Source organism: Notothenia rossii (assembly GCF_949606895.1).
Source record: "Notothenia rossii genome assembly, chromosome: 9".
Classification (NCBI taxonomy): Eukaryota; Metazoa; Chordata; class Actinopteri; order Perciformes; family Nototheniidae; genus Notothenia; species Notothenia rossii.
Window position 1 is genome coordinate 17,485,018 of NC_136907.1, and position 20,016 is coordinate 17,505,033.

Genomic DNA, 20,016 nt, shown 5'->3' on the forward strand with positions numbered 1-20,016 from the left:
CACACACACACACACACACACACACACACACACACACACACACACACACACACACACACACACACACACACACACACACACACACACACACACACACACACACACACACACACACACACACACACACACACACACACACACACACACACACACACACACACACACACACACACACACACACACACACACTGTATAAACCCTCAATCTAAATGTACTATTATAACATTTGTGGTTTCTTTGTCCACATCTTTGATTGTTATTCATCCGAATCACATATAAGAAGTCAGATACTCTAGACTTTCGGTTTAAGTGAGTTTGTTAATGTCATCAGAGCAGAGTTTCTGGGGGAAATGATTAATTTTACAGGGAAGAGAAACTAGAAGGCCTCCACTCTTGTCTGACACAATAAAGAACAAAGCCAAAGACGGACAGGGAAAATGCTAACACACAAATTGACTCATCTCCGCTGGATATGTTTTGGAGCCAACAGCCTTCCTCGGAGCGGTGGTCAAGAGAATCATTCAGGCCCATTATGTGATCAATACCTGGCTGCCTCTGGAGCCCCGGGAAAAGGATCAAAAGGCCTTGGAGCGCACTGCGATGTAGCGAACACGAAAATGCTCCGACAAACACTAATAGTTCTAACGTTGCCTCTAAACGATCAACTAAGAACACAGAGCAGCCGCATTGACGTTTCTGCACAAAACTGTATAGGAGGGCATGGTCGATTTATAATGAGGTGGTACTAAAAAATCAATCCAAAGCATTTCAGCATATTTAGTACATAATAAAGAATAAAGTAGGATTATTTCCTGATGTTATAAGTTGGTCATGTATACCCAAGTTAAGGGTGGAACTAAGCATGCTTTTGAGCAGCTAAATGTAACCCTTAACCTTCCTGTTGTACCCGTCTCATGTGGTTTCAAACATGCTCTTGATGAAGGTTGAATGTATTTCTAATGTAAATTGAGTGCACTAACAAATGTTGAGCTCTGGGTTTAACACCAGTTCAACTTGACCTTACATTTGAACTTGAACAACCAAGCAATCCTTACTTTATATCCACAATGGATTAGCATTTAAAGAGACACTAATTGTGTGTTACAACAGTGATCTTGTCAGAGGTCGGGGTCAGACACAGAACAGAAACTTCTGGGAATAGAAGACTTTCAGGGAACACTTCCGAACAGCAAAAAGCTTTCTTGGAAGTCCAGTTCCTTGAAATCTAAAAAAGACTTTTATCTTAAAATCTCTGACCTTGATGACAATGTGTCCCTTCCTGGTCCCGCTGCGGTCCAGCTCGCGGTGCTCCTTCACCATCACGATCTCCCCCTCCTCCTCCACCTTGTGCGTGTTCTTTTCCACATGGTTGAGGATGCGCCAGTAGTCCTCCTGGGCCACGCAGACGAACTGGTCGAGGATGACATGGGGACAACGCGTGAATTTGTAGTAGAGCAACACACTGCTCGGCACCACAGCCGGGTACTCAAACAACAGCAGAGCAGAAGCATGAGGGTGGGCAGAGAGAGACATGGGAGGGGTGGAAGGTCCAAAACACACCAACTAAAGTTAAAGAAGCCTCAATAAAAGTACAAACAGCAATCCTGTCAGCTATCCATTTTGCAGAAGAATCCACTAACTTCCCATTATCATACTGACAGAAAGCGCCAAGATGTGACTCTTCACCGCCCTACAGCATTGTTTCTGTCTGCGCTTCCCCTCACTAAATCACCAATTTCTGCATTTGCGTGACTAAGCCCCTTCTGAAACTTCCTGTGTATCTGAAGACAGGAAATGATCCGTGCAGCGGAGGAACTGGGCAGTGGACAGAGGGGCTGTTACCACAAGCACTCGCTAGGCTTCTTTTACTTTTAAAGGCTCATCAACAGCTTTGTATCAAGAATGGCTTCCTGTGAGAAACCGGCATGCCTATTTGTAATCACGTCTGACACATATATGACCCTAAATGACAAGGTCGAAAGGCCTGTGGCTTATTTTACAAGCAAGATTCTTTATTTTAAAAAGGTACACCAAAAGAAGAGCATGAAGTAACTTTCAAATGTCAACCTTTTTTAATAAATACAAAAAAAGGTTTAAAGGAGAATCTCTAAATTAAGATGTGCCATTATCTATTTCTGGTTGCAGTATAAAAAAGCAGTGAAATATAAAAAAGGAAATACACCCTGAAATGAACTCAAACCAAATGAAAACAAAAAAATGCATTAAAAGAAAGTGATAAAATAAATGGAGATATCAGATACTTTCGTTTTGTTTTTGTATTGCAGCTTAACAAATAATGTCTAAGTCTGCCAAGAAAACACATTTGTATGAAGTAATCTGTAATTGTATCACCGTCTTTTGTTAACAATCACATTGAATCTGTAAGTCTCCCAATCTTGCAGCAAGATGCTTGACAATGAATCCTCTTTACCTGGCAGTCGTCCCCCTTGGTACGAACTTCTCCGTTCATGAACTGTTTGTCCAGTGAGGGCGAGATGCCGAAGCTGTTGCCCATGCAAAGAGTCTCCACTCTCCCCTCTGGATGGCTGATCTCCACTGCCCCGTTCAGGATAACATACCAGAGGTCCAGCTGCAGACAACATCATCAACCATTCAGTGTCACACATTTAGTCATGATGCCAACACTCGTGCTGGCTTGTGGTTCTTCGTACTGCTCTCAATTCCTGCTCTTTTCACAGTTAAGTCAATATATACTGTGAATGGTTGTGTGCCTAATGAAACTACTGTTATGCAATACAAGGTGGTAGATTCACGAGTCAACACATTTAATGACTTTCAGATCGACTTGACTTAACCTGTTAAGCCTGTTTTTCAGGTCTTCATATAGACCTTTTTGAATTGAAAATACTTCATACCTTATCTCAAGACTAAAGATTAAAATACATTTTTTGTAAAGATTTCAAAGAGAACAGTGGATATAACTGTAATGTTTGAGGGATTTGAAAGTAGAAGCGCTATGTAATCACCTGACCTATAACACTGCACAAGAATGGCTGTTGAAATGGCTCTATATTACCAGCTGACATTTATCGTTATGGGAGCATAATGTGCTTTGTGTGAGGTATGAGTACAGTGTGAAGAGGTATTGTGTCTCTAGTGGTGGCTATTGAAAAGGAAATGCCAGCAGGCATAATATAACAAGCCATTCATTTTGGGGTGCGAGCGGATGGAAGGGGGGGGGGGGGGGTGTGAACAAACCCTGGGGCTCCATCCGCAACTATAACTGGTATTTCCTCCTCATTGCCTTTTCATTCCCTCACTATTTCTCAAACTGCAAATCTCCAATTCTCTCGGTGCTCCTCTGTTTCTCTTAATGCCAGTGAGCTGCTCACTCTCCTTATTTCTCAGCAACGATAAAATGTCATTCAAAATAAAAAAAAAACATTTTCCCTGTTGCCATAAAATATCTAAATCAGTAAAGACGGCTTCTTTTCTTTGAAGGCAGCTTTCTACCTAAGCACACAGCATGTTATATCTATTTATGAAACCGTAATTCAGACCTCACTATCCTGTACCTTCATATACTTGTATTTTAGCTTCTATTGTGTTATTAATGTATGAATGTCCTTTCATATAATGTTGTCTAATGTCTAATATGATTGAATGTGTTATAGTGAACCCTTTTTCACTGGAAGGTCTTTCACATGGAAACCAAAGACAGATTTCCCTCTTCTCACACAAAACGTAGGCAACCAAGTTATTTTCTAAAAAGTAAGGTGAGGGAAGGTAATAAACCACATTCAGTATTAAACACAAGACACCTTAAGAGGCTATTTTCATCATACATACTTGAGTTTATATCATGAATAATTATGGCAGCTTGCAAAGAATACAGCCTGTAAGCCTTTATTTCCTCAGGTCCCTTATTTATCAAATAAAATGGGGATTAAAGAAACGTAAGTAGATTTCGCCCACTCCCTGCATGTTATCCTTTTCCGCCCTTTACCTCTATTATTTTACTGTATTTAGTTACACTACTTTAGATTCTTTTTATGTTCCTCTCCCTCCCTCTCTCAGTTAGCAGAGTGGTGTTAATCTGTGAGAGGAGCCAAGTGCTTCTCTCTGACCTTAGACACGGGTCCACAGAGACAGAGTGGAGAGGACCTGTTCATCAAATGACTCGACACAGACAGTATGGAGGCACACTTTACAAAGCACACAGCCTATTCATGTATATGTGTGTGTCCGTGTGCGTGTGTGGTTCTGTCCTGCTGACTTGGATACCCTTCCTCCTGGAGCAGTTCATCGCCATTTATCACGCTGACGTTTCGAACGCTGCTGTGTGTAACCAAACAGCCATGACAGAGCTGCCGTTTCTCAGCCATGTAACTTCATTAATTAGCTGTGTAGCAGCTCAGGAGATTGACAGGGCTTTTACTCTGCAGTGACTTTGCACATAGCAGTTTCTGTAGAAGAATGAGCTTTGGATAGACTGGAAGGTGGCGACGATGGGTTTATCTCTACTCACATGTCACCACCTGCTCTCAAAACTAAGTGTTTTTGTGTTCTGCTTTAAAATCCTTTCTTTATTGTCTATTTTACAAAGTGTGCATGTTCACCTTGGCTTACCTACCTTAATGGTTGTTTGTTTTTTTGTGCCTTTTGAAAGAAAACGCTACTGATTTGCAGGCCATGGAAAGACACTTAAGAATCAGAGCACACATCAGATTCTGTGTTGATTAATGTTGAATAAATAATGCTTACAAAGATGTAATCAAACATATCAGACATACTTTGCACATGATAATCACCCCATTAGATATCGATCTAGCATGCAGCAAAAAAACATTCTCTCTTTCTCCAAATTGTATAAGGCCCCTTTGCAGTTTGATACATTTCTATTCACAAATACATATATGTGTGAATGCCATGAGTTTGTTCCTACCTCCTTCTTGTCTTGCAGGATGACCGTGCCTGCCTGCTCCACCACCTCAAACACCATCACGCTGCACAGGTCTCTCCGCACAGACATGGTCATGTTGGCAAAGGCAGGCAGCTGATGCATGAACTCCAGCAGTTGCTCTATTTGCCACAAAAAGGATGAAAGGGAGAGAAGAAATACATTGAAGAGAAAGCATGAACTCTTTAGAACCATGAGCAATCTAGTGATGTCATCTGTGTGACCAAAACAAGGTTTGCTTCTCAGGTGTGTGGTTAACACACTCATTGATTTTTACCATTGACTAAAGACAGCATTTCTAACACAACGTATGGACTTTTGAATGCCCCCTACTAGGGCTGCTCGATTATGGCAAAGATCATAATCTCGATTATTATGGTCAATAATTGATATCACGATTATTAAAAACGATTATCCATTTACTTTGAAAACATCCATTTATTGGAGAAAAAAAATGTGAACAGTATGTTTTTAACAGTTGATTACCCTGAACTTTAAGTATAATTCAACTGAAAAACCAATACAAAATAAAATAAAAAATAATAAAAAAATAATAGTTTTATTTCGATTACGTCGTTTTCGTATAATATACCCTTTCAAACATCATAACAACACAAACACACAGATAACAGTATCTCTTCGTGATGATATGGCCAGGAGCAGTGCATGCTATCACTGCTAAGGCTTTTCATGCCTAATGAGAAACTTTCACACCGTGTTCCTCCCTTCCAGATCTCCTCCCCCCCCCCCCCCCCCCCCCCCCTCCCCCTCCACTGTGTGTGAGAACATAGTGACCCAGCTCCATCCTGCACACTGTGATCCTGGCTGAGCAGCTTCCTTTATTCCCCCTGCTGTTATCGCCTCGTTCATTTACTCTCTTTTTCTTCTTTACTTTGCACTTCCAAAAACCTGGGTCACACTAATTGAGGTCATTCTGAATGTTTTGAAACAGTTTGAAGTGCCAGATGGTTGTATGTTTAAAAATGTGAGCAAAATTAAAGATTATATTACATTTAGTACATATTGAATATTATGGTTGGAAACTATCCTGTGGAAACCAACAATCTGGTGAGCTACGCAGATTAAAGCCCCACATTCTGACTAAAGGCTTTGAATATAGACCCACCAGCAGAGTGGTATTAATCAGTCAGTAATGGAATGTAGTAATAATAAGATGAATATTTAATGAAAGTATTCAGGATCGATGACGTACTTCTTTGCAGTCTTTTTTGGCTGGCTATGTCCTCATGCCACCCCTGATTATTTTTCCTGTGTTTATTTAACAAAGACAGAATTTTCCTTCGAACATTGTTTTAATTCAATACCTTTTAGAGGCCAGCTCGGATGCAGTTATACATTCATTAATAAGGCAAAGGACTTTTAACCATCTTGCTATTTCTCAGATTGGAAAGGTGACCCCTAAATCATAAAGGTATAAAGTATTATCCTGAGAGGCAAACTTATGGCAAATGACTCCGTAACTTAAGTCAACTTTATTTAGGAAGAAAAATGTATTAATAATTAATTTACTGATTTCCCCTCAAATTCTCAAGTTCTTATATCTGAATGAGTGAAAGATGAGGGCCACGAGAAGGCCAGCCTCCCAGCATGCACTCAGCAGGCCGGGCCTTAACAACTCCTCTCATCTCTCTCATGTGGTCAGCTTCTCCCACAGGACCCCCTGCTGAATGCCGCTAATGAGGTCGTCTCTCTGATTGCCTGCTTTAAAACACACAGTGGAAGGGCACCTGTGTTTAGAGACCACTGTGAGGGCTGCTTTTGTGAAAGAGGGGAGTTGTGTATCTCCTCTTTGCTTATTGAATGATAGATGATGTATGTGAGGACTCTATGTTAAGTACAACGTCTAAAAATAGTAACTGACAGTCCTGTAAGTGTTTCAAGAGACATGCAGGCATATTCTGTATGAGTGCCTCATTTCAATGAGATTTGAAGTGCGCTATTCAACGGTGGATTGGAGGCGAGAAAGATGAATACCCTTTAAAAGCTGCTTTGAAATTCAATAGAACATTGAAGGTTAATATGAGGACCAAACAAGCAGAATAGCTAGTCAGACTCACCAATGTCGTCATCGTTTCGGTCTGCTGGCTCTTTTTCCAAACACTCTCGGACCAAGTCTCGGCCTACAAGAGTGTCTGACACTCTCTCCAGGTCCTCATCTTCCTCCTCCTCTTCCTCGCTGTCCACTGCAGCCTCTGGAAGTCCAGACAGGTCCACATCTCCCAGCTCGCTCTCTGTGGCCTGCAGAACAAAGATGGTGGACAAAGGAGCACAGTGGTTGGTAACAGGACAAGGACAGGAGGAAGCAGTCTGTGGGCGCTTCATTTAAGATGAAGGTATAATCAGAGCTAGACGTAGGAACTAGTATTGGATAAGTAATGTGTACCAATTCAACTCCCAGATGTTGATGTGCACCAGTTTAATTCTGCACTGTTGTATTCCAACACGACAATAGTCTAACATGATGGAGAATGTATTAAAACCACACTTAAATTAGGTTGTGGCTGAATAAGGACCATTCCACAACGAATAAGAAATTGGCACACAAAATGCATCAGTATTATTTAATTATTGGAATGAAAGGGGCACATATTTAAGTTCAAAGATATATTTTTTACATTTTCTTTTATAGTTTTAGTTTGAAATTAGGGTGTCATTTATAGAATAAACAAAGTATGTCTCCTTTGCCATTAAGTTGAGTGAAATTTGTATATTAATAAGCTATCAAATAACCTTGATTAGCAAAATACCTTGAATCTTGATTACATCTCCCCTTTGTTTTGTAATGATTATTTGTGGGGGGAAAAACAACACCTGAGGAATAACCTTGAGCAGCTGTACCTGTGACCCTGGGCTAAAATCCTGACACCAATTCCCAAACAGCCAAATATTTAAATCAAGCTGTAATAATTCATATGTAACCCTGTTTCCAGTGTATACTGCAGACAGATGGTTGGCAGGGTACGGCTCTAAAGGGGCATTGGGGCTTTCAGGTCGGCTGGGGATTGAACCATTGACCTAGAGGTGGAAGGCGGAGCTCCCCAGTGGTGCTGGCAGCGCTGCAGGCCATCTGTTGGCTCTATCAGGTAGGCCTGAAAGCAAATACAATATTCTAGGATAATAGAGCCTAATTGGTTCCAGTCTTTGCTTAAAATCAATTATTTTTCTTATTTATTGTATTCAATTTGCTTATAACTGGGCAACAAGCGTTGCAGTCTTCATGCCTTGGTTAAGAGTTATTTTTGTGTGTTTAACAATGTCCATAAACCTGTTACAGGGAAGAGAGTACGTCTAAAAGTTGAATTTGACCAGGGAAAATATACTTGTATGCATTTTGAAGTCATTGATTTAGTAGAGTGGAATCAGGATATAATGAACAAGTGAACTTGCTGTCCTACACACTACCGGATGAACTCCCAAACCTACAACACGATCCAGCTCTTGGCTTTCTTTTGAGGATTGGTATCTTGCCAATGGGTTTTATAAAATTCACTGGAGGCAGGGAAATTAAGCTAACAAGCCATCCCGAGTTCAGGCGCAGGTTCACTCTTGTTTTCATAGACAGCTATTTCGAGGACATTTACAAAACACACCAGCTACTAAATTCTGCCCCAGGTGCATTCCTTTCAGCCTAATATTTTTGAAATATAAGAACAGACAAGCAGGACAAATACTTTCCTGTCAAAAACAAAATGTGAATCCTGGTTTTCTTTACCTTGTCACCAATTTTAAATGACTTACATATTAAAAGTGAATGTAAATGTAAGGATTTCATTAATTAGACCTTCAGAAACAAAAGCAGCTGAAATGTAAATTAAACTTAGGGGTAAAAAAATAATAAAAATGAGTCACTTAAACCAAATATATCAACAACAGTTTGTCCTACAAGTTGTCCCCAAGTGAAAATCTATATTTTTCACTTTTCCATCACCACTGATTTATTGAGTCCTAGAGGCTAAAAGTGCAGCAGTAGTTTTTTATAGCACCTGACATAACTCCATATTGTCAAATAGAGGCAGTTATAGAAGTGGTCAAAATCCTGTGTGCTGTGGTGATAGCCCTGAGACAATAACATCTCGCCCTCTGCTGCTGACATATCTCTCAGGGCTTTTGGGAGACCGGTTCATTCAGAATGCAGGATGTGCCCTTTCAGTCCAATTCCCCCGGTCTCAGACTGAGTTTGAGCAAGGAGGACAGTTCCTAGAGTCGAGGGACATCAGAGCTGCCCGAGAAACCCTACATTCTACAGTGCTGTGGCAGACTACCAGAAAGTGGCAGAAAGGAGAGGAAAAACAGAGAAAAGGATAGTGTCATGTGGGAGGAATAGAGAATAATAGGAGAAATACAGGTGACTGTCTGGAGAGATGAGGGGAAAGCGCCGAAGTATGGGCAGTGAGAACAGGAGGAAGCAGATGGAGTTGAAAAGTATGGAGTTGGAGTAAAGTGAACAACTGTGAGTCAGCCTAAGGTAAGGGAGATAGTAGAAAAGGAAGCCATGACAAAAACAGTCCTGACAGCTGAGAACCAGAGCAGACTGGAGGGTAAGCACTTTAAGACAGATGTAAACAAACACAGAAACGGGTCAGCGACAAGCTGATGGGATCAGATCCGTGTGATAAATATCTAATCTCAGGGTGAAGAGATCAGGTCTCTGTGTTAAACGTCTAACCCAGGCCGAACTAACTTACATCAATCTGCGATCGCTCACTAACAGGCGGAGGAAGGAGGACAGGTTGTGGCAGAAAAGGAGGTTAGAATATCTGAATGATGTCATTTTAGTCTCTTTTCCATTGAGAGATCATGTGAAAAGTCGGACACTAACACTTTCTATTATTCATCAGCTCCTTGCCCTGGTACTTCAAGGTCACCAGTTATTCATAGACCATTTTCCTACTTAACTGCACCGCACCACCAAGGAGATGTTGAGGCTTATTTGAGGATGTTCTCCCCGTCAATAAAGAATCAAACTGGGGTTGTCTTTATTGATACAAATATTTCCACCAAGGTTTTTCACAGGTAAAATCAAAGAAAACATGTTTGGGCTCATCCCTTATATATTTTTAAGGTGTTTCTCTTTCATGGTGCAAACAATGTTCCAGGACAATATGGAAATGTATGCAAATTGCTGCTGGAACAAACGTATCATTGCTGACTGAACACTGCTGCATAGGAGAAAGTCATCCCTGGGAAAGCAGGAGAAAGATCTGTGTCGTTGTTTTACTGGACACACACAGAGGGTGAGAGAGAGCACGGCCAGGTCGAAACTGTGAGTCAGAGAGACAGAGAGACAATCCTCCACCACACACGGATGATGGTCAACTTTCAAGATTTTCGAAGAAAGCAGCAAAACTGTAGCTCTCTTATTTGTACGCCTTCCTATGCCTTGGAGAAAAACTCCTTTGTTCTACTTTTTTATTATAGTTTGTATGTACTTCTTAATTGTAATGTTTATAGTGTATTTGAGCAAAATTAAACCTATATTTTCTAATAAGGATATTAGCATTGTAAAGGACCCTAACTGAAACAAATGTGCTCATTAGTTGTGTGGCCAGCGGCACTCATTGATCATAGCAGCTCATTAACTTGTAAACAGCTCATTAGTTTGTAGCTAATGGACTTCACCAGTTCCCCTGATGAAAGCCTACAATGCTAACAAGCTGGTGTCAAAAGGGGAACCCCTCCTAACCCACACATGCATAAACAAACATTTAAGAAAGAAACAAAAAACAACTGGAGTACCCAGTGTCAGGACTGAAGTGTAATATTAAAAGGTTATTGGATCTGTTACGACTTTCTGTGTAAAAAGAGGAGATTAGGAGGTTTGAGGGATTAAAAAGATGAGATGTCAGCCTCGTCATGTACCCTTTTATGGATTATTGGTTCACGGCCATTTAAATACCCGACACTCGAGAAAGGCATTCAATTCAAAAGCACACTGAGCTATTGAATGTTCCGAAATGTCACGTAAAAGTGAGGCTAATACAAGAGGAGGGCAAAAATATGAAGAGCTCGTACTCTGTCAATAATACTTTTGTACATTTAACACTTAAGCTGGATAATTGAAAAACGCAACCATGTTATAAACTGGCTAGTGTGCTGACATTAAAAGAAAACATCAGTAAGAAGCAAAAGGGTCGTCGACACAACGCTAAGAAAACCTATTTTAAATGAATGAATTTACTTTAAGAGGACAATGTGAAATGACAAAATCTGACAGGAATTGGAGTAAATAGGATTACCGACATTCACATTTAGAAAAAACTTATTTTGAAGTTAAGTCCAACATAATTTGCACTAGTGTTGTACACTAGATGTCAAACTCGCTACTATATGCTACAAACAACCTTTGGAAGCTGCCCACAGGACAACCTGTTATAAACCCAGCTACACTGACAATGTTACAGCTCCTATATCTGCAGCCAGCTATAGACAGATTGGAAAAGGTTAGGTTCATTTCCTGTATGTGACCTTTCATCCGCAGCAGGAAGTACAGAGTAACACCGGGATGCAGAACTGATGTGCGATAATTAGTGAGATACAGAGGATTACAGGGAGGGAGGGTAGAGGAATGACGGATATGCTACAGGTGCACATGAACTGAGAATCAACCATCTTCACCACAGACCAGGTGTTTTGGCAGTGCTGTGGTGGAAGGGTTTAATAATGGTTTGTGCCAAAGAAGTGATAATAGGCGCTTTCACACCAAGTACTTTGCCGCACTTAGTTCATGAGAAGTCAGTTCATCTGATGAACTAAAGAGCAGATCGCGTTCACACCGGAATAAGTCCCTGAGGGAGGATTAGCCAAATGAAGCCGCTGAAGTCACTTCTTCTTCTTCTGCTTTGGGTTTACTGGCAGGCCGCAAACAACTTCACGGCGTATACTGCCACCCGAAGTCCCCGTCCGGAAGTCCCCGGAGTTGGGGACTGGCTTCAGTAGAAGCTGCTGGGACTCCCAGCAGCTTCTACTGAAGCCTTCCGAGTAAATCTCGGTCCGCTCCCACGTTTTATTTTGTGTTCCATCCATCCATCCATCTTCTCCCGCTTATCCGTGGTCGGGTCGCGGAGGTAGCAGTTCCAGCAGAGAGCCCCAAACTTTCTTTTCCCTGGCCACATCAACCAGCTCTGACTGGGGGATCCCAAGGCGCTCCCAGGCCAGAGAAGAGATATAATCCCTCCATCTGGTTCTAGGTCTACCCCTTGGTCTCTTCCCAGCTGGACGTGCCTGGAACACCTCCCTAGGGAGGCGCCCAGGTGGCATCCTAACTAGGTGCCCGAACCACCTCAACTGGCTCCTTTCGACGCGAAGGAGGAGCGGTTCAACTCCGAGTCCCTCCCGGATGACCGAACTTCTCACCTTATCCCTAAGGGAGACACCAGCCACCCTGCGGAGAAAACCCATCTCGGCCGCTTGTACCCGCGATCTCGTTCTTTCGGTCATGACCCATCCTTCATGACCATAGGTGAGGGTAGGAACGAAAATGGCCCGGTAGACAGAGAGCTTTGCCTTTTGGCTCAGCTCCCTTTTCGTCACAACGGTGCGGTAAAGAGACTGCAGTACCGCTCCCGCTGCTCCGATTCTCCGACCCATCTCACGCTCCATTGTTCCCTCACTCGAGAACAAGACCCCGAGATACTTGAACTCCTTCACTTGGGGTAAGGACTCATTCCCTACTTGGAGTGGACAGTCCATCGGTTTCCTGCTGAGAACCATGGCCTCAGATTTGGAGGTGCTGATCCTCATCCCAGCCGCTTCACACTCGGTTGCGAACCGATCCAGTGAGTGCTGAAGGTCGCAGACCGATGAAGCCATCAGAACCACATCATCTGCAAAAAGCAGTGGTGCAATCCTTAGTCCACCGAACTGCAGACCCCCTCCCCCACGACTACGCCTCGAAATCCGATCCATGTATATTACAAACAGGATTGGTGACAAAGCGCAGCCCTGGCGGAGGCCAACCCTCACCTGAAATGGGTCCGACTTACTGCCGAGGACCCGGACACAGCTCTCGCTTTGGGAGTACAGAGATTGGATGGCCCTGAGTAGAGACCCCCTCACCCCATACTCCCGCAGCACCTCCCACAGTGACTCCCTTGGAACCCGGTCATATGCCTTCTCCAAGTCTACAAAACACATGTAGACTGGATAAGCATACTCCCAGGCACCCTCCAGGATCCTTGCGAGAGTAAAAAGCTGATCCGTCGTTCCACGACCAGGACGGAATCCGCATTGTTCCTCCTCAATCTGAGGTTCGACAATCGGCCTGACCCTCCTTTCGAGTACCTTAGAGTAAACTTTCCCGGGGAGGCTGAGTAGTGTGATGCCTCGGTAATTGGCACACACCCTCTGATCCCCCTTTTTGAAAAGGGGAACCACCACTCCGGTCTGCCACTCCTTCGGTACTGTTTCCGACTTCCACGCAACGTTGATGAGACGTGTCAACCATGACAGTCCCTCAACACCCAGAGCCTTCAGCATTTCTGGGCGGATCTCATCCACCCCCGGGGCTTTGCCACTGTGAAGTTGTTTGACGACCTCAGTGACCTCCCCCCGGGAGATTGGTGTCGATCCCCCTTCATACTCCAGCTCTGCCTCTAACATAGAGGGCGGAGTTGTCGGGTTCAGGAGTTCCTCAAAGTGCTCCTTCCAACGCCCTAACACTCCATCAGTTGAGGTCAACAACGTCCCATCCTTACTGTACACAGCTTGGATGGTTCCCTGCTTCCCCCTCCTGAGGTGTCGGACAGTTTTCCAGAACAACTTTGGTGCCGCCCGAAAGTCTTTTTCCATGTCTTCTCCAAACTTCTCCCACACCCGCTGCTTTGCCTCGGCCACGGCTGAGGCTGCTGCCCTTCGGGCCTGTCGGTACCTTGCAACTGCCTCGGGAGTCCCCCGGGATAACAAATCCCTGAAGGCCTCCTTCTTCAGTCGGACGGCTTCCCTGACCACCGGTGTCCACCAGGAGGTTCGAGGGTTACCGCCCCTTGAGGCACCTAGGACCTTGAGACCACAGCTCCCCGCCGCGGCTTCGGCAATAGAGGCTTTGAACACCGACCACTCTGGTTCAATGTCCCCAACCTCCACAGGAATGCCCGAAAAGCTCCGCCGGAGGTGTGAGTTGAAGGCCTCCTGAACTTGGGCCTCCTCCAGACGTTCCCAGTTCACCCGAACTACACGTTTGGGCTTACCAGGTCTATCCAAAGGCTTCCCCCGCCACTCGACCCAACTCACCACCAGATGGTGATCAGTTGACAACTCCGCCCCTCTCTTTACCCGAGTGTCCAAAACATACGGCCTGAGGTCCGATGATACGATAACCAAATCGATCATGGACCTTCTGCCTAGGGTGCTCTGGTACCACGTACACTTATGAGCATCCTTATGTTCGAACATGGTGTTTGTTATGGCCAATCCATGACTAGCACAGAAGTCCAGTAACAAACCACCACTCCGGTTCAGATCAGGGGGGCCGTTCCTCCCAATCACTCCCCTCCAAGTGTCTCCATCATTGCCCACATGTGCGTTGAAGTCTCCCAGCAAGATTAAAGAGTCCCCTTCAGGAGCCCCATACAGGACTCTTTCCAGGGTCTCCAAGAAGGCCGTATACTCTGAACTGCTGTTGGGTGCATAAGCACACACAACAGTCAGAGTTTTCCCCCCCATAACCCGCAGGCGTAGGGAGGCAACCCTCTCGTCCACTGGGGTAGACTCCAACAACGAAGCACCCAACCGGGGACTTGTGAGTATCCCCACACCCGCCCGGCGCCTCACACCTTGAGCAACTCCGGAGAAGAATAGAGTCCAACCCCTATCCAGAAGTAAGGTTCCAGAGCCGACGCTGTGCGTAGAGGTGAGCCCAACCAGATCCAACTGGTAACGCTCCACCTCCCGCACAAGCTCCGACTCCTTCCCCCCCAGAGAGGTGACGTTCCACGTCCCCAAAGCCAGCTTCTGTCGCCCGGGTCTGGTCCGTCGAGACCCTCTGCCTTCACTGCCACCCTTCTGGCAGCGCACCCGACCCCATTGCTGTTTCCCGTAGGTGGTGGGCCCGCGGGACGGAGAAGCGGAGGTGTTGCCCACTTTGCCTTTTCGGGCTGTGCCCGGCCGGGCTCCGTGGCAAGCCCGGCCACCAGACGCTCGCCGACGAGTCCTCCTTCTGGGCCTGGCTCCAGAAGGGGACCCCGGGCTTCCTCCGGGCCGGGTATCCTCACTTCGTGTGTCGTCTTTCATGAGGTCTTTTGAACCAATCTTAGTCTGGCCCCTTGCCTGAGACCAATTTGCCATGGGAGACCCTACCAGGAACACAAGGTTCCAGACAACACAGCCCCCAGGTTCATCAGGGCACACAAACCTCTCTACCACGGTAAGGTGCTGGTTCTTCAGAGAGGCCATAAGTTATTCTCTCTCCGTTGGTGCGCTGGGCTAAGGCTAATGCTAATAATGCTAATGCGAGCAAATAAAATTGCGGCTTCACAAAACTTTTTGGGAGTTTTACGGGGCGTGGTTTGCAATCCGCCCAGCCAATCAGAAATGAAAATGAAAGTTCAGAAATGAAAGTCCCTGCTCTCTAGCAGGGACTGAAAAGGGGGTGCAAAGGTTCTTATGAACTAATTTTAGTTCCGGATTTTTTTGGTGTGAACGCACATTTTCTGAACTATATCGGAACTATACTGGGAAAAGTACTCGGATGTGAAAGCGCCTAATGGCAGCAGGGAAGGAAAACATTATTTGAAATGTATAAAAAGCTTTCTTATATAAAAAAAAATACTGGACAGTTAAGCAACAGGATATTCAAAATACTTGATACTGGGACAATTGGATTGATTATACTGATGTTGAATTTCTTAATAAACTTAAAATATGTTACACAGGGGAAAAGACTTTGGCAAAGTTAAATGTAAAAGGTCCAAACTTTGATGGTAAACTTACAAAACATGAGATTTAATTGAACTGTTACTTAACAATGTCGATATGTCAGAATTTTAAGGTTGGTTGGCACATTGTTCCAACAAAACAAAACTGTACATACAATGTTGCAGAAAAGTTGTCAGTTGTGACTGCAGTCTTAAAGAGAAAGTCAGTTCAAAGAAGAGACTATCTTTTAAAATGAGCAATAAAGGACCCACCTGGTAAATATCTGAGAGGCTGCTACTCCCCGAGTCGCTGGCGATGCTGCATCCTGATTGGCTGGGGGCCATGTGCATCACCTGCTGATGGGCGTGGTCTGTTAGGTGCATCTTATTGAGGTCCGCAGGAAGCTGTTCAGACAGACAGGAAGTGGTAGAGAAACAAGAAAAGAGAAGAGAAAGTTAGTAGAGTCAACATATACAACATACATCGGAACAAGCACAAATACACACACTCTCACAAACACACAGACAGGTGTTTCATTAGCTTGAAAGCCAACGCTGGTATGGCAGTGTTTGATGTGTTATACTCCAACATAATTAACATGAAGAGGATGAAGGTGAAGAGGCTTCAGACGGCTGTGAATTACAGCATGATATATTTCATTTCTGATGGAAAGAGGAAGGTTGGAGGTTTGACACTGGTGTTATATGTTTGTAGTGACCTTATCAAAACCACTGAGCAGTAAATCCTGTTTGTGGCTGTCTTATTAGGATGTTAGGACAAGCCTTGTTTCATGCAAATAGCTTACATGTTATATGTGCACACGGAACACACCATCAAATAGATATTACAAGTTTACTCAAACTCATTTAGAGCCAGATGCAAAGCACGAAAATACACTTCCATTGCCATTTTGACACCTAATTATTCCCAAGATACACAGCACAGGACAACTCATAGACAAAATGTAACACAAAAGAGAAATTCCTCCTATGAAGCCACAAAGAAAACTAGCGTTAGCCTGACTAAATCAGAGGCTACCCTTGTGGTAGACTAACAGTAACAGATGCACATGAAATGACCACATTGTCAGAAGCCCTGCAAAGCTGGACACATACTCAATGTCGGTCACCATAAGAGACACACTTATATAGGTTGTACAGCAGGACCAACAAAAGTCAAGTCAAGGTATTACTACCAAATGTATCAACATTAAGGTTTCAGAGGTTACACAATAAGCAGAGCTGTGAAAACCAACTGGTCTACCAATAAACAATAGATAAAGATGCAAACATTATTAAGAGACCAACTTACAACAGTTACAAATTGGATTGACTACAAAGCAAGGCAGGTTTTATCTCTCATACAAGGTGAACCAATGTACTTGTGTTGTTCCCCTTAGAATAAAGGCAAACCCCTATTTGTTTAAGTCTTACCAGTTTGCATCGGGGCAGTGTCAGAGTGAGAGAAGATGTCCTCCTACGACACCGGGCGAACCTACAGCACACCTCCTCCATCGCCACCTCAGACAGCGCTCGCCATCCAAAAACACACATGAACACTCACGGCGACAATATCACATCCACACCAAGCCAAACTGAACCATGGCGGCTAGCTGAGAATGCCAGGAACCGCAGTGCCAACATGCAATATTAAAGACGTGGAGTCTGGGGGTGCTGCCCCCTCAGTACTCTCTTCTAATAGGCCTGTTGTACTGTACGACCCCATGAGCACTTAACCCCCCACTCCCCTGTTACTCAAACCCACAGGGAAACACTGTACCGAGGGGCGGAGCTTAAGAAGTCCAGTGGCTTGTTCTTAATGTGTGCCATATTGGGGAGCATTCAACGTAATGAATTATTGTACACTGGATTTTCTTCACACAAGCTTTTTCAATCATTTTAAATTGATTGATTTTTTTTTAATATTATGTGTGGACCCCAGGAACAAATAAAATCACCATTTATCACATAGTCAACCATTATTTCCAGTGTCCATTCTCAAGAAATAAACAGCAATGCGTACCAAGTATTTTTCTTCTGCTATACCTTATTCCTACAGTCTGAGCCAACAAATTGTAATATGTGTCCATTTCTGTCTCCTTTCCTGAACAAGACATTTGTATTTTTCAGCGAATGTCTGGCATCAAAATGTACGACACATTCTGTTTTGTAAGCCATCGTAGGAAATCAGCATTAATAAGATGGGTACTAATTCATTCTTTGCGGATTCATTTGTATTTATGTATAAGAACAAATATATGACTTTGTTCAGTATCTGAGAGGGCACTAAACATTCACTCACCTACATACAAAATCAGAAAATGCTTCACCGTAAATCAACAGTAAATTTAACATGAATACACTTTAAACATTAATGCATCTGCTACCGTCTTTATCCACCACAATATTAATGTATACAACTTCAATACTAATACATTTGTAGTCCCCCTGTGTTTCTCTTCCCAACTCACACATTTCAAAGATAATAGTGATTTAAAAAAATACTTGAACAAAACTATTCTAATTCCTAATTGTTCCACTGCAACACTTATGTACAAATATTGACTCGCAGATCTCTGGGATTAGTTTTGGTTTGACTAAGTATTTAAGTGAAATCCATTTCCCATTAGGTACCGCAGCGTAATGAATTGTGTGTTTCACTTATTAAACTGCAGGCAACACCTTATCCCAGACTATTATTGACTAAGTCACACATATACACAAGTAGAATTCCCTCCACTTGTCTCTAGTGCTTGCTGTTGACCAACACTGTTCACCACTGATTTGTTGTGTTTGTGTGTGAATTAGAAGAGACAGAGAACAAAATGAGAGGGGGGGGGGACAGAGAGTGATTGCTAATTTCTCCACAGGTAAACACATGTTGATTTCTGCGTGATGGATCAGCGATGATGAAGCTCCTACCCTGCAGCCATTGAAAATATTCACTTGATTCCACATAAAGACAGACAGAAATGAATGTGTCAAACTGCGGAGTCGATCAGCGCTCAGGAAAAAGAGTGTACTGAAAGAATAAAAACATGGCATATGATTGAACTACCAGGCCTCCTTCTCCTTAAAGGTAGGGTATGTAAGTTTGAGAAACCGGCTCGAGATCGCTAGAATTTTAAAATACATGACTGGAGAAAATCTGCTACTTCCTTATAGAGCCCCTCCTCCAACAAACACGAACATGACCAATGAGGGCACGAGATACATTTGTGCACAGATGGAAGGCTGACAGGCAGGTAGGCCATCCAGTTATTTTAGGCAGGCCGGCTCAGATGATTGGTCTTGCTTTTTTACAGTACTACGGCTTCCACAGATGACATTTATGAATGGATTTTTTGTCAAAGCACTTAAGATATTCATTGCTACCGGGATGTTAAGAGCATTCCATGGAAAGTGTATCTGGAGCCGGTTTCTCAAACTTACATACCCTACCTTTAAGATCATAGGAATCATTGGGGATTCAGATGTGACATTTTGGCTATGTGTCACTGAAACATATATTTGCTGACTGACGAGGTTGAGGGTATTCAAGCCACCATGGTAACTTTGACATATTGCCAACTACACTCAAGCATATAAACTATAACATAATTGGCTCCATGTAGCTGATGAAGTATCGGCTTTTTGTCATTCAGACAGGTGGTGACTTTTACGTTAATGTTCCTAATGGCTTCATTCAGATACGACAGCAGACTAATGGAAAGAGCACCGAGCTCGTGCAACATTTGGCGCCTGGAGACGAAGCAAAGAGAGACAGAATGGAGATGAGTTCAAATCGCCAGGGAGAGAAGGGTTTCCTGTTCTCTCAGGCCGCATTACGGATGGATTTTAAAACTTTTTTTTTTCCATTCTTTGGTTCACTCATGCTTGTTTGGATTTCATTTTCTAAATAAGTAAGAGGAAAGAGACTTAGGGATAAGATTAGGTTTAAAAATGGAGAATTATGTTCCTTAAAAGTGTGTTTTTAGAGGTTCCAGGGAATGAAATAGGGCAAGGACGGGTTTTATAAGAGAGGGGAAAGGATGGAATAAGGAAGACGCTTGAGGGGGTGGTAGGAGCAGTGAATAATTGTGGTGGTCTCGCGACTCCCATTCACACCACATACTTAATCCTGCTCTAATCCTCCTCATCCCTCTCCCAGCGGGCTGAGTGGTGGGGGGGAGGGGGGTTGCATAGTGGCGTGGGGGTTTAGTGGGGTCTCCCATTCTCCTCATG

At 43.6% G+C, this 20,016-nt stretch overlaps 1 protein-coding gene across 1 annotated transcript in view; it reads right to left on the reverse strand.

The window, feature by feature from the left end:
• The window catches only part of rapgef6 (Rap guanine nucleotide exchange factor (GEF) 6), a 147,948-nt gene that overhangs the window by 33,542 nt on the left and 94,390 nt on the right, over positions 1–20,016 (reverse strand). Inside the window, exons 7-11 of the mRNA XM_079648703.1 lie at positions 16,066–16,197; positions 7,000–7,180; positions 4,907–5,043; positions 2,432–2,590; positions 1,138–1,410 (exon numbers count right to left, since the gene is read on the reverse strand). Of these exons, the coding sequence (XP_079504829.1) occupies positions 1,138–1,410; positions 2,432–2,590; positions 4,907–5,043; positions 7,000–7,180; positions 16,066–16,197 (882 nt within the window). The remainder of the gene's footprint in view (positions 1–1,137; positions 1,411–2,431; positions 2,591–4,906; positions 5,044–6,999; positions 7,181–16,065; positions 16,198–20,016) is intronic.